This window comes from Pseudophryne corroboree, chromosome 5 (genome assembly GCF_028390025.1).
Source record: "Pseudophryne corroboree isolate aPseCor3 chromosome 5, aPseCor3.hap2, whole genome shotgun sequence".
Taxonomy (NCBI): Eukaryota; Metazoa; Chordata; class Amphibia; order Anura; family Myobatrachidae; genus Pseudophryne; species Pseudophryne corroboree.
The window spans coordinates 632,461,809-632,488,478 of NC_086448.1; the positions used below are offsets into that span (position 1 = coordinate 632,461,809).

The following is a 26,670-nucleotide window of genomic DNA, read 5'->3' on the forward strand; positions in this document are numbered from 1 at the left end:
GGAGGAACCCAGGGCCAACCACACCAGCATATGGTCTCACAAGGGGTCTGAGGATCTCATCTCGGTACCTAATGGCAGTCAGGCTACCTCTGGTGAGCCCATGGAGGGCTGTGCGGCCCCCCCCAAAGAAATGCCACCCCAAACCATTACTGACCCACTGCCAAACCGGTCATGCTGGAGGATGTTGCAGGCAGCAGAACGTTCTCCTTGGCGTCTCCAGACTCTGTCACATGTGCTCAGTGTGAACCTGCTTTCATCTGTGAAGAGCACAGGGCGCCAGTGGCGAATTTGCCAATCTTGGTGTTCTCTGGTAAATGCCAAACGTCCTGGACGGTGTTGGGCTGTAAGCACAACCCCCACCTGTGGACGTCGGGCCCTCATGGAGTCTGTTTCTGATCGTTTGAGTAGACACATGCACATTTGTGGCTTGCTGGAGGTCATTTTGCAGGGCTCTGGCAGTGCTCCTCCTGTTCCTCTTTGCACAAAGGCGGAGGTAGTGGTCCTGCTGCTGGGTTGTTGCCCTCCTACGGCCTCCTCCACGTCTCCTGATGTACTGGCCTGTCTCCTGGTAGAGCCTCCATGCTCTGGACACAACGCTGACAGACACAGCAAACCTTCTTGCCACAGCTCGCATTGATGTGCCATCCTGGATGAGCTGCACTACCTGAGCCACTTGTGTGGGTTGTAGATTCCGTCTCATGCTACCACTAGAGTGAAAGCACCGCCAGCTTTCAAAAGTGACCAAATCATCAGCCAGAAAGCATAGGAGCTGAGAAGTGGTCTGTGGTCACCACCTGCAGAACAACTCCTTTATTGGGGGTGTTTTGCTAATTGCCTATAATTTCCACCTGTTGTCTATTCCATTTCCACAACAGCATGTGAAATTGATTGACAATCAGTGTTGCTTCCTAAGTGGACAGTTCGATTTCACAGAAGTGTGATTGACCTGGAGTTACATTGTGTTGTTTAAGTGTTCCCTTTATTTTTTTGAGCAGTGTGTGTGTGTGTGTGTGTGTGTGTGTGTGTGTATGTATGTATGTATGTGTGTATGTATGTATGTATGTAACACATCCTAGATCTCAATGAATGAAATATTCTTTTCTCTGTCCTCCATCTGGGGGATGCTGCGCCGTTACTTGTGGGGTTAGAGGTGTGTGGTAGTGGAGTTTGGCACAGAACTATCAAAAGCTGACTCCTCCCCCCTCTAACCCCTCCCATCTCCTTCCTGCTCAGCCCTGTTCAGTTTTAGTTTTGTGCCTGTGGGGTACAGACACAGTTTTTATTTCTCTTTAGATTTTCTGTTTATTTATTTATTTTTTCTTCACAAATACCTAGTCCCTGTTTACAGGTGACAGGTATAACAGTGGAAGGGGTTAGTATCCCACTCCAGACTGCTGCATGGAGGCCACTATACCTTGGTCACTGGGGCCTTCAGAGAGAGAGAGAAGAAAGCAGCATCAGGTACTGGACAGCCACAATCTGTCATTGACAGTATTGGGCTGTCCCTATTTCCTATTGCTAATGGGGAATTTATTCTTATCTATACATCGTTCGCCCCACCCCCCCCCCCCCCCCCCCACCCCCGGAGCGCGCGACCATCCACAGACAGCCGGATGGCTGAACTGGGGTGGAATGTGATGTGGACGGACTGTGTTTAGGTCCGGGAGGGTGTTATTCACTCCCTGGACCATTGCTGTGCTGCCGTGACAACCGCTGTGTAGCGGTGCACGGGAGCCGAACTTCCGGTTTTGACGGAGAGTGAGAGGAGTGACGTCAGGCGGGCAGAGCCGTCTTCCCGCTCAGCTCTGCCCGCGCGCGCGCTGCTGGTCACGGCGCTATCTTCTCTGCCTGCAGACAGGGGGACGCTGTGCTACGGAGGGGGATTACACTACACAAAAACCGCAAGTATAAAAGGGGGGGGGATCACACAAACTTGGGGGACAGGACATAGTACACCAGAGTACAGGATGACCAGTAAGCCAGAGAAACCTACAAAGGGAAAAACAACCTCAGTGGTTTATTTCTCATGTTCACAATGTGGCACAAAGCTGGCTAAGGGGAGTGCTGATGCAGGGACCCTCTGTACATCATGCTCGGGTGCACCAGCGGCAGATCAGCAGGCCAGATCCACAGATCAGTCAATGCCCCCTTGGGTCAAGGCCATGGTGGATGCAATTTCAGATTTGCGTCAGTCAAGGTCGGAAGCAGCTTTGGCCCAGACTCAGGTGGAACCGCTGTGGGCCCAGAATATGGGAAAGTGTCTCACTGATTTGACTCAGTCTGTAAATAAATTTGTAAATTCGGCCAGTAGTTCGGCGGCTTCTAAGCGAACGCAGCCGTTGCCCGCTATTGCGTTTCCGGGAGAGGAGTTGGATACTCTGACATCTCCATTGGAAGAAGGGGAGGTAGATCCTGAATGGGACGAAAATTCGGCTTGGGAAGATGAGGATTTATCTACTAGTTCAGGTGTTAGGCTACTAATCGAAGCCATTCGTCAGACCCTTAATATTCAGGATGAGGCAGTAGCCGAGACTTCTTCCCCTTTCTTCAAACGACAGAAGAGACAGGTTACTGCCTTCCCTTCTTACTCGCACTTTGCGGATATTTTAAAAGAACCCTGGCTAAAACCGGATTCGCGTTTCCAAGCTCCTAAAAAGTTAAAATTTCTATATCCTTTTACAGAGGAGGATACAAAATTTTGGGAAACTGCCCCAAAGGTAGACGCTCCTATTTCGCATTTAGCAAAAGCTACGGTTATTCCGTCAGTACAGTCTGTGACTTTAAAAGACTCTACCGATAGGAAGATAGAAGCATTACTAAAATCTATGTTTTCCTTATCAGGTGTCTCTCTCCGTCCAGTTCTGGCGAGTGCCTGGGTGCTTAAAGCCGTTGATGAGTGGCTTGCACAGGTTGTATCTGGGATGCAGTCAGACGATCCGTCGGAGGCCATTCAATTAGCAGAACAGATTTCTGAGGCCCTTACTTACGTGGGTGAAGCCTTATTGGATTCGGTGGCGCTACAGTCCCGTGTTTCTGCCTTAACAGTATCCGCAAGACGATCTCTTTGGCTTAGGGTTTGGAATGCTGATTCGGACTCAAAGCAGACCTTGACGGCAGTTCCTTTTGAAGGCGAGTTTCTCTTTGGATCAGAGTTAAAGAAGATCATTTCAGATACTACGGGAGGAAAGAGCCCTTTCCTTCCGTCTGCTCCTAACAAACCAAAACCTACAAGATTTCGGTCCTTTCGTACGCAGGGCAGAGGTAACTTCCAGTCCTTTCGACCCTTCTCCAGATTTCCACGGAGGGGATCATTCAGAGGTAGAGGAGCTCAGGCTACTCGCAGACCGGCCAGTAAGCCTGCCGACAAGCCTGAGGCATGACGCTTCGGGCCCTCTGGAGGGATCAATACAGGTTGGGGCTCGTTTACTTCACTTCAGGGAAGTGTGGCTCCTATCGAAACCAGATCGGTGGGTAATAGGGGTCATTTCCAGAGGATATATGTTGGATTTCGAAGAGACAGTCCCAACCCGACTATTTGTCACACCTCTCCCAGACGACCCCTCCAGACGTCAAGCTCTCCTTCAGGCAACAGCAACATTATTACAAAATGGAGTAATCCTTCCGGTCCCAGCTCCTCAGAGAGGTCGGGGCTTTTACTCGGGTCTTTTTCTCGTAGACAAGCCGGACGGTTCGTTTCGACCCATTCTAAATCTAAAAGCTCTCAATCCGTACCTTTCATCCCAAAAATTCAGGATGGAATCCATTCGCTCCATTATCGCAGCCATGGAGCCAGGGGAATATTTGGCTTCAATAGACATAAAGGACGCATACCTACATGTTCCAATTTGGATAGGACATCAATCCCTTCTGAGACTTGCAGTAGGTCCGTGGCATTTTCAGTTTCGGGCCCTTCCCTTTGGTCTCTCTACGGCTCCCCGGGTTTTTACGAAGGTCCTGGGTCATGTCGTCGCAGTTCTCCGTTGCAAAGGGGTCAACATCACCCCATACTTGGACGACCTGTTGATCAAGGCCCCGTCACCGGAGATTCTCACTCAGAACCTGCGTCTAACGATAGAGACTCTACAGTCGTTCGGGTGGATAATCAATTTTCCAAAGTCGTCTTTACTCCCGTCACAGAAAATGGTTTTTCTGGGTCTTCTATTCGACACCAACAGCCAGAAGGTGTTTCTTCCTACAGACAAGATTCAGGACTTACAAGCCAGAATCAGAACCCTGTTAAAATTGCCGGCAGTGTCAGTCCTCAGATGCATGCAGGTACTGGGCAAGATGGTGTCCTCATTCGAGGCAGTTCCATACGCCAGATTCCACGCCCGACCTCTTCAAGCTCAGATTCTCCACTGTTGGACTCGGACGGATTCACGTCTCGAACTGCAGTTGATACGCTTGTCGATAAGAACTCGTCAGTCGCTCTACTGGTGGCTTCACAGTCACAATCTGAGGAAGGGTGCGCCGTTCACGGTCTGGTCTTGGATGATGGTAACCACGGACGCAAGCCTCAGCGGTTGGGGAGCAGTGTTCCAGACTCATCATTTACAGGGGCGCTGGAGCAATCAAGAGTCAAAACTACAGATCAACATTCTGGAATTGAGAGCGATCCGGTATGCACTCATTCGGATTCAGACCATGGTGCAGGGCCATCCAGTTCGGGTGCAATCCGACAATGCCACGGCAGTGGCTTACATCAACAAACAGGGAGGAACTCGCAGCTGGTCCGCAATGAGAGAGGTTGCTCAGATTCTCACGTGGGCGGAGCATTGGATTCCCGTGATTTCAGCAATTCACATTCCGGGAGTCGAAAACTGGGAAGCAGATTTTTTGAGTCGTCACACGATTCATCCGGGAGAATGGGAACTTCACCAGGAAGTGTTTCTTTCTCTAGTGGATCGCTGGGGAATGCCAGACATAGACCTGATGGCGTCACGCCTCAACAAAAAACTTCCTGTTTACGGATCAAGAACTCAGGATCCTTAAGCATTTCTGATCGATGCACTAACAGCTCCGTGGCAATTTCAGCTGGGTTACGTGTTCCCACCAATTCCATTGCTCCCACGTCTACTCCAACGCATTCGGCGAGAAGGACTTGCAGTAATTCTGGTGGCTCCGGATTGGCCGCGCCGACAGTGGTACACTCTTCTAAGCAGCATGGTCGTCGGAGATCCCTTTCGCCTCCCTCTGCGACCAGATCTTCTTCTTCAAGGACCTTGTCGCCACCCAGATTTCTCTATCGTCCTAGTGGATGCTGGGGTTCCTGAAAGGACCATGGGGAATAGCGGCTCCGCAGGAGACAGGGCACAAAAAGTAAAGCTTTAGGATCAGGTGGTGTGCACTGGCTCCTCCCCCTATGACCCTCCTCCAAGCCAGTTAGATTTTTGTGCCCGGCCGAGAAGGGTGCAATCTAGGTGGCTCTCCTAAAGAGCTGCTTAGGAAAGTTTAGCTTAGGTTTTTTATTTTACAGTGAGTCCTGCTGGCAACAGGATCACTGCAACGAGGGACTTAGGGGAGAAGAAGTGAACTCACCTGCGTGCAGGATGGATTGGCTTCTTGGCTACTGGACATCAGCTCCAGAGGGACGATCACAGGTACAGCCTGGATGGTCACCGGAGCCTTGCCGCCGGCCCCCTTGCAGATGCTGAAGTAAGAAGAGGTCCAGAATCGGCGGCAGAAGACTCCTCAGTCTTCTAAAGGTAGCGCACAGCACTGCAGCTGTGCGCCATTTTCCTCTCAGCACACTTCACACGGCAGTCACTGAGGGTGCAGGGCGCTGGGAGGGGGGCGCCCTGGGAGGCAAATGAATACCTAATTTGGCTAAAAATACCTCACATATAGCCTCCGGAGGCTATATGGAGATATTTAACCCCTGCCAGAATCCGTTAAGAGCGGGAGACGAGGCCGCCGAAAAAGGGGCGGGGCCTATCTCCTCAGCACACAGCGCCATTTTCCCTCACAGAAAGGCTGGAGGGAAGGCTCCCAGGCTCTCCCCTGCACTGCACTACAGAAACAGGGTTAAAACAGAGAGGGGGGGCACTAATTTGGCGATATGCTTATATATATATTAAGATGCTATAAGGGAAAACACTTATATAAGGTTGTCCCTATATAATTATAGCGTTTTGGTGTGTGCTGGCAAACTCTCCCTCTGTCTCTCCAAAGGGCTAGTGGGTCCTGTCCTCTATCAGAGCATTCCCTGTGTGTGTGCTGTGTGTCGGTACGTGTGTGTCGACAGGTAGGAGGACGATGTTGGTGAGGAGGCGGAGCAATTGCCTGTAATGGTGATGTCACTCTCTAGGGAGTCGACACCGGAATGGATGGCTTATTTAGGAAATTACGTGATAATGTCAACACGCTGCAAGGTCGGTTGACGACATGAGACGGCCGACAAACAATTAGTACGGTCCAGACGTCTCAAAAACACCGTCAAGGGTTTTTAAAACGCCCGTTTACTTTAGTCGGTCGACACAGACACAGACAGGGACACTGAATCCAGTGTCGACGGTGAATAAACAAACGTATTCCTTATTAGGGCCACACGTTAAAGGCAATGAAGGAGGTGTTACGTATTTCTGATACTACAAGTACCACAAAAGAGGGTATTATGTGGGATGTGAAAAAACTACCATAGTTTTTCCTGAATCAGATAAATTAAATAAAGTGTGTGATGAGGCGTGGGTTCCCCCCGATAGAAAATTATGGGCGGTATACCCTTTCCCGCCAGAAGTTAGGGCGCGTTGGGAAACACCCTTTAAGGTGGATAAGGCGCTCACACGCTTATCAAAACAAGTGGCGGTACCGTCTATAGATAGGGCCGTCCTCAAGGACCAGCTGACAAGGCTGGAAAATATAATAAAAAGTATATACACACATACTGGTGTTATACTGCGGCCAGCGATCGCCTCAGCCTGGATGTGCAGAGCTAGGGTGGCTTGGTCGGATTCCCTGACTAAAAATATTGATACCCTTGACAGGGACAGTATTTTATTGACTATAGAGCATTTCTATATATGCGAGATGCACAGAGGGATATTTGCACTCTGGCATCATGAATAAACGCGATGTCCATAACTGCCAGAAGATGTTATGGACACGACAGTGGTCAGGTGATGCAGATTCCAAACGGCACAGTATGGCCGTATACAGGAAGAGGACTTGTTTGGGGTTGGTCCATCGGACCTGGTGGTCACGGCAACTGCTGGAAAATCCACCGTTTTTTACCCTAAGTCACATCTCTGCAGAAAAAGACACCGTCGTTTCAGCCTCAGTCCTCTCGTCCCTATAAGATCATATCTGCCCAGGGATAGAGGAAAGGGAAGAAGACTGCAGCAGGCAGCCCATTCCCAGGAACAGAAGCGTTCCACCGCGTCTGACAAGTTCTCAGCATGGCGCTGAGACCGTACAGGACCCCTGGATCCTACAAGTAGTATCCCGGGGGTACAGATGGGAATGTCGAGACGTTTCCCCTTCGCAGGCTCCTGAAGTCTGCTTTACCAAGTCTCCCTCCGACAAGGAGGTAGTATGGAAAAAAAAAAAAAAAAAAAAAATTCACAAGCTGTATTCCCAGCAGGTGATAATTAAATTACCCCTCCTACTACAGAAAAGGGGTATTATTCCACACTATATTGTGGTACTGAAGCCAGAAGGCTAGGTGAGACTTATTCTAAAAATTTTTTTTTGAACACTTACAAAGGTTCAAATTAAGATGAAGTCACTCAGAGCAGTGATAACGAACCAGGAATAAGGGGACTATATAGTGTCCCGGGACATCAGGGATGCTTACCTCTATGTCCCAAATTTGCCCTTCTCACTAAGGGTACCTCAGGTTCGTGGTGCAGAACTGTCACTATCAGTTTCAGACGCTGCCGTTTGGATTGTCCACGGCACCCTGGGGTCTTTACCAAGGTAATGGCCGAATTGATGATTCTTCTTCGAAGAAAAGGCGTCTTAATTATCCCTTACTTGGACGATCTCCTGATAGGGGCATAGTCCAGGGAACAGTTGGAGGTCGGAGTAGCACTATCTCGGATACTGCTACAATCAGCACGGGTGGATTCTAAATATTCCAAAATCGCAGCTGATCCCGACGACACGTCTGCTGTGCCTAGGGATGATTCTGGACACAGTCCAGAAAAAGGTGTTTCTCCCGGAAGAGAAAGCCAGGAAGTTATCCGAGCAAGTCAGGAACCTCCTAAAAACAGTGCATCATTGCACAAGGGTCCTGGTAAAAATGGTGGCTTCCTACGAAGCAATTCCATTCGGCAGATTTCACGTAAGAACTTTTCAGTGGGATCTGCTGGACAAATGGTCCGGATCGCATCTTCAGATGCATCAGCGGATAACCCAATATCCAAGGACAAGGGTGTCTCTCCTGTGGTGGTTATAGAGTGCTCATCTTCTAGAGGGCAGCAGATTCGGCATTCAGGATTGGATGCTGGTAACCACGGAGCCCAGCCTGAGAGGCTGGGGAGCAGTCACACAAGGAAAAAATTTCCAGGGAGTGTGATCAAGTATGGAGACTTTTCTCCACATAAATATACTGGAGCTAAGGGTAAATTTATAATGCTCTAAGCTTAGCAAGACCTCTGCTTCAAGGTCAGCCGGTATTGATCCAGTGGGAAAAACATCACGGCAGTCGCCCACGTAAACAGACAGGGCGACACAAGAAGCAGGAGGGCAATGGCAGAAACTGCAAGGACTTTTCGCTGGGCGGAAAATCATGTGATAACACTGTCAGCAGTTTTTCATCCCGGGAATGGAAACTGGGAAGCAGACTTCCTCAGCACGACCTCCACCCGGGAGAGTGGAAACTTCATTGAGAAGTTTTTTCCACATGATTGTAAACCGTTGGGAAATACCAAAGGTGGACATGATGGCGTCCCGTCTGAACAAAAAACGGGACAGGTATTGCGCCAGGTCAAGAGACCATCAGGCAATAGATGTGGACGTTCTGGTAACACCGTGGGTGTACCAGTCGGTGTATGTGTTCCCTCCTCTGCTTCTCATACCTAAGGTGCTGAGAATTATAAGACGTAGAGGAGTAAGAACTATACTCATGGCTCCGGATTGGCCAAGAAGGACTTGGTACCCGGAACTTCAAGAGATGCTTACAGAGGTCTTATGGCCTCTGCCGCTAAGAAGGGACTTGCTTCAGCAAGTACCATGTCTGTTCCAAGACTTACCGCAGCTGCGTTTGTCGGCATGGCGATGGAAAGCCGGATCCTAAGGGAAAAAAGGCATTCCGGAAGAGGTCATTCCTACCCTGGTCAAAGCCAGAAAGGAGGTGACCGCACAACATTATCACCACGTGTGGCGAAAATATGTTGCGTGGTGTGAGGCCAGGAAGGCCCACAAAGAAATTTCAACTCGGTCGTTTCCTGCATTTCCTGAAAACAGGAGTGTCTATGGGCCTCAAATTGGGGTCCATTAAGGTTCAAATTCGGCCCTGTAAATTTTCTTCCAGAAAGAATTGGCTTCAGTTCCTGAAGTCCAGAAGTTTGTCAAGGGAGTATTGCATATACAAACCCCTTTTTTGTGCCTCCAGTGGCACTGTGGGATCTCAACGTAGTTCTGGGATTCCTCAAATCACATTGGTTTAAAACCAGTCAAATATGTGGATTTGAAGCATCTCACATAAAAAGTGACCATGCTCTTGGCCCTGGCCTGGACCAGGCGAGTGTCAAATTGGTGGTTTTTTCTCAAAAAAGCCCATATCTGTTTGTCCATTCGGACAGGGCAGAGCTGCGGACTCGTCCCCAGTTCTCTCCCTAAGGTGGTGTCAGTGTTTCACCTGAACCAGCTTATTGTGGTGCCTTGCACCTACTAGGGACTTGAAGGACTCCAAGTTGCTAGGAGTTGTCAGGGCCCTGAAAATATGTTCCAGGACAGCTGGAGTCAGAAAATCTGACTCGCTGTTTATACTGTATGCACCCAACAAGTTGGGTGCGCCTGCTTCTAAGCAGGCGATTGCTCGTTGGATTTGTAACACAATTCAACTTGCACATTCTGAGGCAGGCCTGCCACAGTCTAAATCGGTTAAGGCCCATTCCACAAGGAAGGTGGGCTCATCTTGGGCGGCTGCCCGAGAGGTCTCGGCATTACAACTCTGCCGAGCAGCTACGTGGTCAGGGGAGAACACGTTTGTAAAATTCTACAAATTTGATATCCTGGCAAAAGAGGACCTGGAGTTCTCTCATTCGGTGCTGCAGAGTCATCCGCACTCTCCCGCCCGTTTGGGAGCTTTGGTATAATCCCCATGGTCCTTTCAGGAACCCCAGCATCCACTAGGACGATAGAGAAAATAAGAATTTACTTACCGATAATTCTATTTCTCGGAGTCCGTAGTGGATGCTGGGCGCCCATCCCAAGTGCGGATTATCTGCAATACTTGTACATAGTTACAAAAATCGGGTTATTATTGTTGTGAGCCATCTTTTCAGAGGCTCCGCTGTTATCATACTGTTAACTGGGTTTAGATCACAAGTTGTACGGTGTGATTGGTGTGGCTGGTAAGAGTCTTACCCGGGATTAAAAATTCCTCCCTTATTGTGTACGCTCGTCCGGGCACAGTACCTAACTGGCTTGGAGGAGGGTCATAGGGGGAGGAGCCAGTGCACACCACCTGATCCTAAAGCTTTACTTTTTGTGCCCTGTCTCCTGCGGAGCCGCTATTCCCCATGGTCCTTTCAGGAACCCCAGCATCCACTACGGACTCCGAGAAATAGAATTATCGGTAAGTAAATTCTTATTTTAAATCGGCTGGCTTTGACGGCTTGGTTCTTGAATCCAACATTTTGAAGGCAAAGGGTCTTTCTCGTGCGGTTGTTCAGACAATGATTCGGGCTAGAAAGCCGGTGACTTCTGGCATTTACCATAGAGTATGGCGTATTTACATTGCTTGGTGCGAGAAAAGGAACTTGACTCCGCATTTGTTTAGACTTCCTCGCCTGCTCTCCTTTCTCCAGGAGGGTCTTGACAAAGGTTTAAAACTTTCTTCCCTGAAGGGTCAGGTTTCGGCCTTGTCGATTCTTTTTCAAAAGAAATTAGCAATCATCCCAGAGGTTCAAACATTCCTGCAGGGAGTACTTCGAATTCAACCACCTTTTGTTCCTCCGATTCCTCCCTGGGATTTAAACTTGGTACTTAAGGCTCTTCAAAATTCTCCATTTGAACCTCTAGAATCTGTGGAACTACGTTATCTAACACAAAAAGTTGTTTTTCTTTTGGCGATTGCCTCAGCTAGACGAGTGTCTGAGTTGGCGGCTCTTTCTTGCAGGCCGCCCTTGTTAGTGTTTCATGAAAATCGGGTAGTGCTGCGGACAAAGCCTTCATTTCTTCCAAAGGTTGTTTCAGCATTCCATTTAAATCAGGACATCGTTCTTCCAGCTTTTAATCCGTCATCTTCTCAGGGGGAGGATTCCCATTTGGCTCTCTTGGATGTTGTTCGGGCCTTACGTATTTATTTGTCTCGCACGGAGTCTTTCCGTCGTACGGATTCCTTGTTGGTATTGATTGATGCTCCCAAACGAGGTTGGCCTGCCTCTAAGAACACTGTGGCCCGTTGGGTAACTTCGGCCATCAGACAGGCTTACGTGTCCTCAAACGTTTCGGTTCCTGACTCAATTAGGGCTCATTCGACTAGAGCAGTTGGAGCGTCTTGGGCTGTTCGCGGTGGTGCATCTGTTGAGCAACTATGCAGGGCGGCGACCTGGTCGTCAGTCCATACGTTCACAAAGTTTTACCGGTTTCATACTTTTGGTTTGGAGACTGCCTCTGTTGGGCGTCGTATTTTACAGACGGCTGTGCCGTCAACGTCTCCCTCCTCTCATTAGCTTGCTTTGGGAAGTCCCACAAGTAACGGCGCAGCGTCCCCCAGATGGAGGACAGAGAAATTGGGATTTTTGTTTACTTACCGTAAAATCTCTTTCTCTGAGTCCATCTGGGGGACGCTGCGATCCCTCCCATAGGTTGTCTGGTTTAATTGGTTAATTTTTTATTCTGGTCTATCTCCTTTGGCTTGGCTAAACGTTAACTGAACAGGGCTGAGCAGGAAGGAGATGGGAGGGGTTAGAGGGGGGAGGAGTCAGCTTTTGATAGTTCTGTGCCAAACTCCACTACCACACACCTCTAACCCCACAAGTAACGGCGCAGCGTCCCCCAGATGGACTCAGAGAAAGAGATTTTACGGTAAGTAAACAAAAATCCCAATATTAAATACTGTGTTCTTTACATAGTTGAATGTGCTGAAAACAAAATCACACAAAAATTATCAATGGAAATCAAATTTATTAACCCATGGAGGTCTGGATTTGGAGTCACCCTCAAAATTAAAGTGGAAAAACACACTACAGGCTGATCCAACTTTGATGTAATGTCCTTAAAACAAGTCAAAATGAGGCTCAGTAGTGTGTGTGGCCTCCACGTGCCTGTATGACCTCCCTACAATCCACACAAGTGGCTCAGGTAGTGCAGCTCATCCAGGATGGCACATCAATGCGAGCTGTGGCAAGAAGGTTTGCTGTGTCTGTCAGCGTAGTGTCCAGAGCATGGAGGCGCTACCAGGAGAAAGGCCAGTACATCAGGAGACGTGGAGGAGGCCGTAGGAGGGCAACAACCCAGCAGCAGGACCACTACCTCCGCCTTTGTGCAAAGAGGAACAGGAGGAGCACTGCTAGAGCCCTGCAAAATGACCTCCAGCAAGCCACAAATGTGCATGTGTCTACTAAAACGATCAGAAACAAACTCCATGAGGGTGGTATGAGGGCCCGACGTCCACAGGTGGGGGTTGTGCTTACAGCCCAACACCGTGCAGGACGTTTGGCATTTGCCAGAGAACACCAAGATTGGCAAATTCGCCACTGGCGCCCTGTGCTCTTCACAGATGAAAGCAGGTTCACACTGAGCACATGTGACATATGTGACAGAGTCTGGAGACGCCAAGGAGAACGTTCTGCTGCCTGCAACATCCTCCAGCATGACCGGTTTGACAGTGGGTCAGTAATGGTTTGGGGTGGCATTTCTTTGAGGGGGCCGCACAGCCCTCCATGGGCTCGCCAGAGGTAGCCTGACTGCCATTAGGTACCGAGATGAGATCCTCAGACCCCTTGTGAGACCATATGCTGGTGCGGTTGGCCCTGGGTTCCTCCTAATGCAAGACAATGCTAGACCTCATGTGGCTGGAGTGTGTCAGCAGTTCATGCAAGACGAAGGCATTGATGCTATGGACTGGCCCGCCTTTTCCCCAGACCTGTATCCAATTGAGCACATCTGGGACATCATGTCTCGCTCCATCCAACAACGCCACGTTGCACCACAGACTGTCCAGGAGTTGGCGGATGCTATAGTCTAGGTCTGGGAGGAGATCCCTCAGGAGACCATCCGCCACCTCATCAGGAGCATGCCCAGGCGTGGTAGGGAGGTCATACAGGCACGTGGAAGCCACACACACTACTGAGCGTCATTTTGACTTGTTTTAAGGACATTACATCAAAGTTGGATCAGCCTGTGGTGTGTTTTTCCACTTTAAATTTTGAGTGTGACTCCAAATCCAGACCTCCATGGGTTAATAAATTTGATTTCCATTGATAATTTTTGTGTGATTTTGTTGTCAGCACATTCAACTATGTACAGAACAAAGTATTTAATAAGAATATTTCATTCATTCAGATCTAGGATGTGTTATTTTAGTGTTCCCTTTATTTTTTTGAGCAGTGTATATATAGATCTGTGAACTCTATATATGTGCGTACTAATCAGCATAACTAGGATTTATATTTATATATATATATATTACTAATTTGTAATATTCCAGATTAAATGAAGCTCTGTAATGACTGCGAGATACCTATGTTCCTTAATACTTAGAAATCTGCTATTACCCTGATGTCAGAGTGTTTGTTTGTTTGTTATATATATATATATATATATATATATATATATATAATAATGTGTCTTAAGGGAGCTAGGCAGATATTTACTGTATATTAGGAACTCTCTTCCAAATTGACCGAAACTTAGTAAAAAACTTTCAATTTATTCACATATTACCATTGAACAGAACATTGTAGAAAGTAAAAAATGTTGCATTAATGTACAACGGCAAGTACAAAGATTTCAGTTTTGTAAAATGCATAAATCTTGATTATTTCATCCAATGGTATTTCTTAAAAGATGCCTGATCTCACAATTGAGCCAATTAATCACCATAATTTTTAAGATATTATAAGTCTCTAGAAATAATTTATCTCCCCTACTTTTATTCCAACATATGGAACCACTTCAGTTTATCCCCTCTTGTAGTATTAAATATTACAACAAATCCTTTTATGATATGATGGTTTACTTATGATATGGTTCTTCCAGATTTTACATGTGGGAACAACACTACTGTTAAAACGGTTATTTGCCCCATATGAGCTCTTCCAATATCCAATGGTATGTATTTAAATTACCATTCTGGAATATGATCACCACGGCATGTCAGATATAAATGTTCATACTATCTGTATATCTACTGTTTAGATATGAACCCCTGATGAAGTCCTTCGGGACGAAACGCGTTGGGTTTGGCTCAATTGTGAGTACATCAGGCATCTTTTAAGAAATACCATTGAATGAAATAATCAAGATTTATGCATTTTACAAAACTGAAGTCTGTATTTTAATTGTACTTGCCGTTGTACATTAATGCAACATTTTTTACTTTCTACAATGTTCTGTTCAATGGTAATATGTGAATAAATTGAAAGTTCTTTACTAAGTTGTGGTCAATTTGGAAGAGAGTTCCTAATATAAAGTAAATATCTGCCTAGCTCCCTTAAGACACACTCTGTTTCTATTATTCTAACTTAGTACTTCAGCTAACAGAGAGTACGTCATAAGGTGGAGCTTGGGAATAGCGCAGAATTAGGTCTGCACCGTATATATATATATATATATATATATATATATATATATATATATATATATATATATGCACAAAAGAAGGCCGGCACTCATAGAGACTTTTAAACAAGACAAAGATGCAGTAGACTTAAGATACTGCATCTTTGTCTTGTTTAAAAGTCTCTATGAGTGCCGGCCTTCTTTTGTGCATATTCTTCAGCTGTGACTGACGCAGGGCACCGGAGCAAGCTGCATCTCTGGTTATATGGGAGTGCCATTCCGTGCTGTGTAATATATATATATATATATATATATATATATATATATATATATATATATATATATATATATATATATATAACCATCAACGGAGCACTCACCAGGCTTGTTCTTCAATAAACATCACCAATTTTTATTAAATAGTCATGATATATTCAACTGCCCACTGCAGTCCAACAAAATATATCATAAGTCCTCTCAAACGTTTTCGGTCCCATACAGCCCGTCATTAGGAGATACAAATATGTGCAAAAAGCTGTCTCATCCTTATACTAAAGCATCAGCAGTCTTAGAACATCTGCTTTTTTCTGATGCAATAATACTAAAAGACTGTAAAGTTGATAAATTGGTACTATGTGGGTGAAACTGATTCCGTCTGAGTAAGCGGATGAGATTGCTACCCTGGTTTGAGCACTCATTGAGTATTTTTTTTACAGGATGCAAATTGTAACTGGAAACATGCAGATCAGTGTAAACATGATCGCATTTTACAATGCAAATTAAATCTAAAAATACCTATTCGCCTGCTGTAAAAGTACAGAGATCAGGGTAGGTGAATTTTAAAATAAATAATAAAATAAATACAGATGTGTCCTCTTACATCCTTGCTGCAGTTACGCTAAACAGCCCTTGAAGTCGTGCCATGCCGTGGCTGGACTCGGTAGCGCCGAACGTCTCTTTTGCGTTTTTTTTCTCCGCAAAATGCCACGTTACGCTATAGCATAGCATTTTGTATGCAAATACAGTTGCAATCACACAGAGAATATAGGAATGCTGCATATCATTTTAATCAGCAGAAACTGCTTGTGTGGCCTATTACAGTACCGTGTGTACCGTTACGGAAAAAAACGCAAAAGAAGACACTCTGTGCTACCAAGTCACATCACTCAAGCGTTGTGTAACGTGACTTGTAGCACATGAAGCAAAGATGTAAGAAGACACATCTGTATATACTATATGTCTATATCTCACCTCAAAATGGTTATGGGAGGACCAATCATAAGCTGCAGTGTCCGTTGATTTACACTAGGTGTGTGTATTAATGTCCAGCCTACTACTTATGGTCTCCTTCATTAATCCAAATGTAGATTTTGAGGTTTCTCCTGAAATACTTCACAAGAACCTTTCCACAAACCCACGTCACAAATGGAATGGATTTGAACGGATACTATACTGCACATGGGATGACTCTAATTATTATCATTGATATCCCTCTTAGGAATATATGAAATTATATATAATAGATGTGGAATTATTGTGTCACGGCCGGCCATTGTATGTTTTATTCATTGGAATTATTTTATGATTTTTTTTTATATATCTATAAATAAAAGCTAATAACATTTAGCCACATACCAGCGCTGTTCTAGTTTTTTATAAACAATTTCATAGGTTAGCTTCCTTTATATCTGGAATTAATAATGGGAGGTTGCATGAATGTTTTAATCACATCTAGAAAGGTGTAAAATAAATATTTTGTAATAGGATAATTCCAATCTCCGACCTCTCAGGAGAAGTGAACTAAACAAAGAAGTTTTTCAGGAACAATAAGGCTGGAACGCCGTCTTATATAATGGAGTATACCCCTAAATGCACTTTCTACACGTTTTATTCTAGTTTAAATCCTGTCCCACAAAAGAATATAGGAAGTTTAATTTGTTTATGTGGGTGGAAAGGTTGGTGCACTTGCAATTATCTGTGCTCCTCAAGAAGCTCTCCTTATCTGCCAGCTCCTCCCATTGGCTTTTTGCAGATCTTAGTCCCTGACCTATACATGGTTGGATTGGGAGCCTAATGTGGCCATGGAAAATATTCTGAAAATGGCCTCATGTAGTTGAGGTCTAAAAAAGTAGGCAGTTAGCATACTGTTAGGGGCAAGGCGTAATTTCGTCATTATGTCAACTGCTTCACATGACCGACCGCGGCATCCCAACTTTTAAAATGTCGAGACGGGACGGGATAATTAATTTACCCCTCTCCTGCCCCCTACCACAGGGGGTGTCGGCTACGGCTAATCACCGGGGGTGGCGGCTACAGTTAACCCCGCTGTGGTGCCTTATTCCTGCCACATGTCTTCACTCCGCCATGGCATGCACATCTTATCCCGTCACAGTTCCTCTTTCAGCCATGGCATGCACCTCTTATCCTTATGACATATATCTTCTGAGCCATGGCATGCACACTTGATCTTCCTCCTGCTTTCCTCAGCCATGGCGTGCACCACTCATTTCCTGGCACATATCATCCCTGATCCATGGCATGCACCCCTTATCCCTCCTATCATGTCTTTCCTTAGCCACGGAATGCACTCCTTATACTTCCTACTATATGTCTTCCCTGGGACATTGCATGCCACATTTCTTCTCTCATCCATGACATACACGTCTAGTTACCACCTAGCTAGATCACCTATGGCTATCTATAGCATGTTATAAAGCCCAGCAGTGCCTCAGTCACTTGCTTCATGATCTCGATATATTCTTTCATAGCTGGGGCTCTGCCTCTGCCTGAGTACAGATCCATAACTTCCTTCCATCAGCCTGCACCCCCATGCAGGAGCCATAGATGTGATTGAAGCAGTTCTGCTTACATTTGCCACTGTGCCTGACTAGACTCAGCATCACTATATGGAGATGTCTGCCTCCCTGTCCAGCTCCCTCCTACACCCAGTCACCTTCTAGCTTGGTAATGAGCTGGAGATGAGCCCTGACCATTAACCTCTAGCAGCACACTACACCACATTACTAGGGAGGAGGGGGAAGTGGATGGACGGCCATGGTGGGCTGATCTATGCTGCTCAAGATGTCGGGGCTAGCCACTAATAGGCCATAATCTGCAGGCAGGGCCAAAACAAATTTATATTTGAAACAACTAAACTTCTAATATTCTGTTTAAGAGTATTACACTCTTAATACAGGTTGAGTATCCCATATCCAATTATTCTGAAATACGGACTTTTTTGCGTGAGAGTGAGATAGTGAAACCTTTGTTTTTTGATGGCTCAATGTACACAAACTTTGTTTAATACACAGTTATTAAAAATATTGTATTAAATGACATTCAGGCTGTGTGTATAAGGTGTATATGAAACATAAATGAATTGTGTGAATGTAGATACACTTTGTTCAATGCACAAAGTTACAAAAAATATTGTCTAAAATGACCTTCAGGCTGTGTGTATAAGGTGTATATGTGACATAAATGCATTCTGTGCTTAGATTTAGGTCCCATCACCATGATATCTCATTATGGTATGCAATTATTCCAAAATACGGAAAAATCCCATATCCAAAATACCCCTGGTCCCGAGCATTTTGGATAAGGGATACTCAACCTGTACTTTCATTGAAAAATGGGAAGCAGGAGGATATGTACAGATGTATCCTCATATACTCGGCTTCATCGTGCCAAACTGCCCCTCTCAATGAGCCAGATCCCGTGTGACTCTGATGCATTGAGCATCTTTGTTACTCAAAATGTGCGTCTAATTCACATAAATAAAACAACTTGAAGTGACAAACTGCTAGATTGCAATGATCAGGTGGATGTGCAATATTGGTACACCTGTGTCCGAATTACTCTGAGTCTGTATATGAAGTGCTATGAGGCCGCAGCTTTTTCTCATGCTTCCGATGTGCTTCATTTGCCACTTTTGTACTTGTTTAAATCTAATTCCCATGCGGTTAACTCACAGCCCAGCATCTCTAGTACACTCTGAGTGGTGTCTCTCTGCGTCTACAATGCAAATAAGATGCAAAATGTAAAGAAATGAGCTACACCCCTCAAGGGTTGCACCAGGGGTGTCACTCCGTATGGCGTATAGACTGTAGGTGTATGAGGACACATTTGTAGATTTGTAGGTCTTGGGTAACTGTTTATTTTTAGATATGTATGTGTATGTATGTATATATATATATATATATATATATATATATATATATATACACACAGTGTAATGAAAATTAGGTTGGTGGTGCAGGGTCCAGAAGGGGTTAAATATAGGCACTAACTTTTTCCAGCACACAGAAAAAGAAGAAAGCACTCACGTTTTGATGAAAAAAAGGAGGTTCTTTTTATTATATTGCACTTCTATATGCCAGAGAGTAAATAGAGGGGTTGTAGAAGATGGCTTAGAAGGGGTATATATTCTATATCTCTTCCTGTGTGTTGTGTTGCAGCTAGGCTCACAGTCCAATGGTCTGTTTCAGCTATAAAGCAGTTACATTGGAGAGAGATCTAGAATCTGTATAATAATTCTGTAAGGTCTGTCCTGTCTCCAACATGCATGCACAGTGGGACCCAGGGGACGTAACAACCTTAGGGGAGAGGAGAACCCGTCGGGATCTGGGTAAGTATGCAAGCAGGACTTGGTTGCGGAAGCAGCAGATGGGTGGACGGGGAGGTTGGAATGGACATTTATTTTAATGTCTTTGTAAACAGATGTAAGGTTGCAAACTGCAACGAGACTGGACCTAAACAGTAATTTTATTCCTATATGCTGACTGCTCTTTTTAGCTCTAGAATCCTGCTACAAAAAATAAAGGTGTAGTAATACAACATGCTGGCTTGTACTTGGTGATACTAAACACAGATTTGCAATGCAAATGTTAGCTGTTGATGCTTCTCCCCGTCCAGCAGCTACTGTATAATGACGCTTTTATATTTTTCTAAAATCTAGTAATTGCAGGTGTACAAAGGACCACATTGCTGCATTCACCCGTATGCTCTAATTCTAAAAAATACTGAGCTGCACAATTTCCCAGTTCCCTTCATAGAAGTTTACAATGCTATGGGGGAGATTTACTATACCGTGGAGAGAGTTAAAGTACTAGCTAATCTGTTTTCTGACTGTCATGTTACAGGCTGTGTTGGAAAACTGACAGGAGCTGGTTGGTTGGTAGTTTATCTCTGTTTTTTATCACTCTATAATTCTTAGTACATATCCCCATATATATTTTATCTATTCCCTCGATTCTATAACTTTTCTGTCGACTATACATTCTGGGACTAGTGCTCTTTTCATCTTATCGCTATTCGCTGGGAAAATCACAGCTAAACTATGGCCACCCATCCCTGCTTAGTTGGAAACGAGAATTGTGTTAAAAAACAGAATACTTTCTTGTCCAGGGCCGTTTAGAAATGAATGACCAGTTTTGACTATATAGTGTCTCTGTCGATTAATATTTTAGCATTACATGATACTTTACACAAAAATGATGAGGTATAAGTCTGTTCCTTGTTATTTACTAAGTTTGTTTGTTTTGCAGCCTCTGGCGCTAGAATATTAACCTCCACCCAAGTAAATATCAAAAAAGGAGAGACCATCTTAGTTGCTGATACCTGTGCTTTAAACTTGTCACCTCTTCCTGGTATGTACTTGACAGTAGAGTTAATCACTAGTATGTTTACCCTACCAATTTATGTGATAAATGTTGAATTAACCCTTTAAAGCTATACTTTTGGGAACAAAGTTTGCGAATTGTCTGTAGGGTTTTTATGAATGTTGATATATTAAAGAAAAAAACACTACTACTTTTTTTTTTTATTAAAGGCCTTGAAGAATCCTCTGAGCCAATGACAATTCCCTTGTTTCTCCTGATTAGCGTAGTTTCCACATCTTGCACTATTAGCAAAGGGTGTAGCGATTAGCACATAAAGTATTGTGGACACTCTTCTAATACGGACACCCTTAATCAGTCAGTGTTGGCAGATTTACCCCCAGTAGTAATGTAGTCAATAAAACAAGTATATTGTGAGATGTTTCCATAATATGATCCCTGGTACATTCGCATAGCCTCATGTTCTCCAGTAAGACCTAAAGATCTGTGAGCTTGTGCACATTTTTGAAGCCCCTTTTTTTGTCAACACCCAAACAATTACAATGCCTCATATGATTTAACTCCCTTTTAAACTATTCTTAGTAATTGGTTTCCATCATTGGTTCATAAAATTATATAAAGGAACAGTGATAGAGACAGGTCTAGAGTATTCCTTACAAGAAGTAGCATTTAATACTACAATTATTAAATCATTTGATTTACCTGTCCCAACTGGGAAAGCTTCATAAAATGTTTGTTTTGTCATTCAACAGGCAAGCATGAAGTGGATGATTTTAATTCAGCGAAACCAGTCTTCAACTTGGCTGCTGTTGTAGCAGAAACACTTGGTCTAGATGCTCATGATGAGTCTGTAAGTGGTTAAGTGTTGACAGAGTTCTAGACATGTCATCTCCTCCTGTTTTAGTGAAAATGTGTGAGCATAGGGGTAAAACAGGTCATCCAAGGAAAAAGCAAAAGTCTAAACCAGAGTTTCTCAAATGTGGTCCTCAAGTCACCCTAATGGTCCAAGGATAACCAAGCTTGGGCACAGGTGACTTAATTAGTACCTCATTCAATTTGATTTGACCATCTGTGCTAAGCCACCAATATCCTCAAAACTTGGAACGTTTGGGAACCTCTGGTCTAAACTATAATAATACTGTATAATGGAACTTTATTGTTACAAATATCTAGAATTAATATGCTAGTTGTTGCTCCCACCCTTAATCTATGTTAATGAAAGCTCTTTATTTAAAAAAAATATGTGCATGTATAGTACTGCAGGTTGAGTATCCCATATCCAAATATTCCGAAATACAGAATTTTTTGAGTGAGACGGAGATAGTGAAACCTTTGTTTTCTGATGGCTCAATGTACACAGACTTTGTTTAATACACAAAATTATTCAAAATATTGTATTAAATGACCTTCAGGCTGTGTGTATAAGGTGTATATGAATTATGAAACACAAATGAATTGTGTGTATGTATACAAACTTTGCACAAAGTTATTAAACATATTGGCTAAAATGACCTTCAGGCTGTGTGTATAAGGTGTATATGAAACCTAAATGCATTCTGTGCTTAGACTTGGGTCCCATCACCATGATATCTCATTATGGTATGCAATTATTCCAAAATACGGAAAAATCCGATATCCATAATACTTCTGGTCCCAAGCATTTTGGATAAGGGATACTCAACCTGTATAATCTTCTCGCTGCATTGGTGAAATACCAAGCATTTGTTTAAATTGCATTGAAACTTTAGCTATGGTGTCTACTATTTGCTAGCACAACTGCAAGCTGTCCCAGATAGCTTTAACTGAATCAATGTAATTTCTGCAAAAGTGCAGCTGTACATATGAAAGGATCAATAACAGCATCTTTGGTTTAATCAGGAGCAAAATGCCTTGTTTACGTTTTGCATATAAATGTAATAATTCTAATTAATGTTGCATTTTGCATGTACTTTTATCCAAGCAATCCCAGAGTGTATTAAGCAATCTCAGGACTAATGCAGCCACAGGCCATTTGCATAACAAGCAGGAAGAACACTCTCCAAGACACAGTGAGTTAGAGTAAGTCCTATGCACTGATGTTAACCTACTAACCAGCTGCTGCTACACGTTTCTGAAAATTATTTCAAATGTGTCTGTGCAGGCATTTATACTAGTTCCGCAATGTATTTTGCTTCAGGATATTTTTTTTAAATAAATGTATTTATAATTTAGAAGAGTTATCCTATAGTTATGAAGTCACCAAGGAGTTCCGTGAGTAGACATAATGCTTTTATACATGTCAAAGGTATGAGGCAATAGCTAATCATCATCAGTTACAGTGTTGCCCTGATAAACACTGAATTACATTAGAAGTCTCCAGCAATTCATATGCACTGACATCTGTCTGTTATATATAGATAGCTATATTTTCACTGACTTCGCCCCCCCCCCCCCCCCTTTCCTTCCCCAAAAAACAATTCTGAAGTGTAAATGCCTGTTACTGCTGACTGGAGGCTTCAATGCTTGTTTCTCTTACAGCCATGGTAGAACACTGCAGGTTCCATGGAGTATAACTGGTGCTGAAGGAGTCTGAGCACTAAAACGTTAATTTTCAAGGCAGCTCAGGCTCCTCTTTCCCACACCCGCTCACATAAGGGATATTGTGGGAATCTAGCATGATGGGGTATGGACGGGGTCCAAAGGAGCCAGTGCACTTTAAATCTCTTCAACTGGGTGTGCTGGCTCCTCCCCTCTGCCCCCTCCCACAGGCAGTTTAGAAAAAAGTGCCCTCAGGTGAGGATGCACGTCTCTGCAGCTCCTCAGCCACGCTGGATATCTGGTACAGGGTGTAGCAAAGGGGAAGAGCTGCTTGTGTACACTATCTGGCTCCTATGTAGGACTGAATTTGTTAGTGTTTACTGTGTTTTAAGAAGCTGACAGCCTCACTGGGGCTGTGCAGCTCAGGGTGTGCTGGTGTCCTCTCTCTGTGTATCCTCTCAAATACAGTAGGGCAGGCTTGCATTAATAACTGTCTGTTTGTATGTTATTGTGCTTACTGTAAAATATGGGTAAACACAAACTGCAGTGTATGTCACACTAGGGGGGTCATTCAGAGTTGATCGCTCGCTGGCAACTTTTTGCAGCTCTGCGATCAGGTTAAATCTCTGCAAAACTTTGCATGCGTGTGCACCGCATTGCGCAGGCGCGTCGTATGGGTACAAAGAGGATCTAGGCGATCGATTTAACAAAGAATCCATTCGAACAGCTGATCGCAAGGTGATTGACAGAAAGAGGGCGTTTGTGGGTGTCAACTAACCGTTTTCTTGGAGTGTTTGTGAAAACGCAGGTGTGTCCAAGCGTTTGCAGGGCGGGTGTCTGACGTCAATTCCGGGACCTGAAAGACTGAAGTGAGCGCAGTGGCTTAGTAAGTTCAGAGCTACTCAGAAACTGCAAAAAACGTTTTTGTGCCGTCGGCTGCAAAAGCGTTCGCGCACTTGAATGACCCCCTAGAATCTCTCTATTATCTACTGACTCTGTTTCCTGTGAACAATGCAGTCAATCTTCAGAAATCAGTGAAGGGGCTGAGGGAGAGGGTCCAGAGACCCACTGGTTGGGGTCTCTTAAGACTATGATGTCTGATATGTCAGCCCAGCTCACTGCTAATGTGCAGAATACTCGGCTACTACAACAAGCTGTTGCAGATCTAGCTGCTAGGGCTGATACGCAGTCCCCCCTCTCTCAGGTCCTCAGAAGCGTGGTTTACCTGTTATACTACCTGATACAGATGATGATGTACAGGATGATGGGGATGATCTGGATCCCGTTAGTGGGGATCCCGATGCTGCTCACGGTATTGAACCCTCATTTTGGCTATAAGGGATGGGATACAGCTCCCTCTAGAGGACGCTGCGTCACAGCAGTCGTTTTTCTTTGTACAAAACAAGCCTAATGTCACTTTCCCTGATTCTACAGAGTTAGATGACTTGTTCAAACAGGCCTGGAAAAATCCAGACAAAAAATTCCAAGTGTCCAAAAAGTTTTTGCACACTTTCCCATTTACTCCTGGAGTAAATAGGTAGTATATTTTGGGAGGAACCCCCTGGGGTGAATGTCTCTGTCTCTCGCCTTTCTAAAAAGGCGATGCTGCCTGCCCCGGGCACCATTACCATGAAGGATCCTGAGGATAGGAAGATAGAGACTACCCTAAAGTCTATATATACACAGCAGCCGGTATATCACAACGACCGGTCATTGCGGGTTGCTGGATGACCCATTCCATTCATTCCTGGGCCACTCAAATTCAGGGGTGTCTCTCGGGAGATATGCCCTTGGTTACTATGGTAACCCTACTGAAGCACATTCAGGACACTTACCGTGTCCTCTGTGATTCCCTCAAGGAGATGGGGAACATTACTGCTCGGACATCTGCCACAGCAGTGTCGGCACGCAGGTCCTTGTGGTTGTGTCAGTGGATTGCGGACGCGCAATCCAAACGTAGTGTGGAATCCCTCCCCTTTTCTGGGGAATGGCTCTCTGTGGTTGAATTAGATACCTGGATTTCCAAAGTTACTGCTGGGAAATCCACGTTTCTCCCCCCTAGGGCCCTTCCGGCTAGGCGTTCCTACCCATGGCCATCTGTTCAGTCCTTTCGGTCTAACAAATTTCGATCTAGGGCCAGAGGTGCCTACAGTGCAGCTAGAGGCACCAGAGGTAAGACAAGAAGACCTGCAAACACAGATTTTCAGGAACAGAGCACCAGTTCTGCTTCCACCAAGTCCTCAGCATTGACTGTGCCCACCCACCCCGAGGGGATCTCGAGGTGGGAGCTCGACTGCGTCACTTCAGCCGCATCTGGGAAAGCTCCTGCCAGGATACCTGGGCAAGGGACCTCATTTCTCAGGGCTACAAGCTGGAGTTCGACGGTGCTCCTCCCTAACGATTTTTCAAATCAAGCTTACCAGCTTTGGAGGATACGCAAGTTACGTTGCAACAGGCCATCCAAAAGTTGGTCCAGTCCCACGTCATTGTTCCAGTACCAATACCACAACGGGGAAAGGATTATTACTCCAACCTGTTTGTGGTACCGAAGCCGGACAGTTCAGTAAGGCCCATTTTAAATCCAAAGTCCTTGAACCCTTACCTAAAGGTTTTCAAGTTCAAAATGGAATCCTTGAGAGCAGTGATTGCGGGCCTGGAATAACAGGAATTCATGGTTTCCTTGGATATCAAGGACGCCCACCTTAATATTCCAATTTGGCCACCACATCAGGCTTATCTGAGGTTTGCCCTACTGGACGATCTCTACCAGTTCCAGGCATACCCTTCGGCCTGTCCACAGCTCCGAGGGTATTCACAAAGGTAATGGGGGAAATTATGCTCCGGGTCCAGGGGGTCAATGTTGTACCTTACCTGGACGATCTCCTGGTAAAGGCAAGATCCAGGGAGCTTTTATTGCTCCATATCGGCTACACTATCCAACTTCTGTCACACCATGGGTGGATGCTCAATTTACAGAAGTCCAACCTGGAGCCAACTCAGCGGCTCCTGTTCCTGGGGATGTTACTGGATACTGTGGCCCAGGAGGTGTTCCTCCCGGAGGACAAAGCGAGAACACTTCAGGAAATGGTCCGCATGGTTCTTCGACCTGCTTGAGTATCCATCCATTTTTGCATAAGATTGTTGGAGAAGATGGTTGCCTCATACGAGGCGATCCAATTTGGGAGGTTCTATGCCAGAACATTTCAATTGGATCTCCTGAGCAAGTGGTCCGGATCACATCTATAGATGCACCGGATGATACGGCTGTCACCTCAGGCCAGGATTTCCCTCCTGTGGTGGCTGCAGTCCTCCAATCTACTGGAAGGCCTGAGTTTCGGGATTCAGGATTGGATCCTCCTCACGACGGATGCGAGTCTCAGAGGATGGGGAGCTGTCACCCAAGGGGCTCAGTTCCAGGGCAGGTGGTCAGCCCACGAAGCCCTCCTTCCGATCAACATTCTGGACTTCGGGCGATCTACAATGCTCTGCTTCAGGCCTCTTCTCTGCTCAAGGATCACGCGATCCAAGTACAGTCAGACAATGCCACAGCAATGGCGTACATCAATCAGCAAGGAGGGACAAAAACAAGACCCTGCATGCGAGAGGTGTCAAAGATACTCCTCTGGGCAGAAAGAAATGCAAG

The 26,670-nt window shown here is 45.2% G+C and overlaps 1 protein-coding gene across 4 annotated transcripts in view; it reads left to right on the top strand.

Moving 5' to 3' along the window:
• Positions 1-26,670, top strand: part of RBBP8 (RB binding protein 8, endonuclease) — a 313,130-nt gene that overhangs the window by 201,557 nt on the left and 84,903 nt on the right. For all 4 annotated transcript variants that reach the window (XM_063923586.1, XM_063923585.1, XM_063923587.1 and 1 more), the window contains exons 8-10: positions 20,439-20,540; positions 21,263-21,360; positions 22,471-22,568. In XM_063923586.1, the coding sequence (XP_063779656.1) occupies positions 20,439-20,540; positions 21,263-21,360; positions 22,471-22,568 (298 nt within the window). The remainder of the gene's footprint in view (positions 1-20,438; positions 20,541-21,262; positions 21,361-22,470; positions 22,569-26,670) is intronic.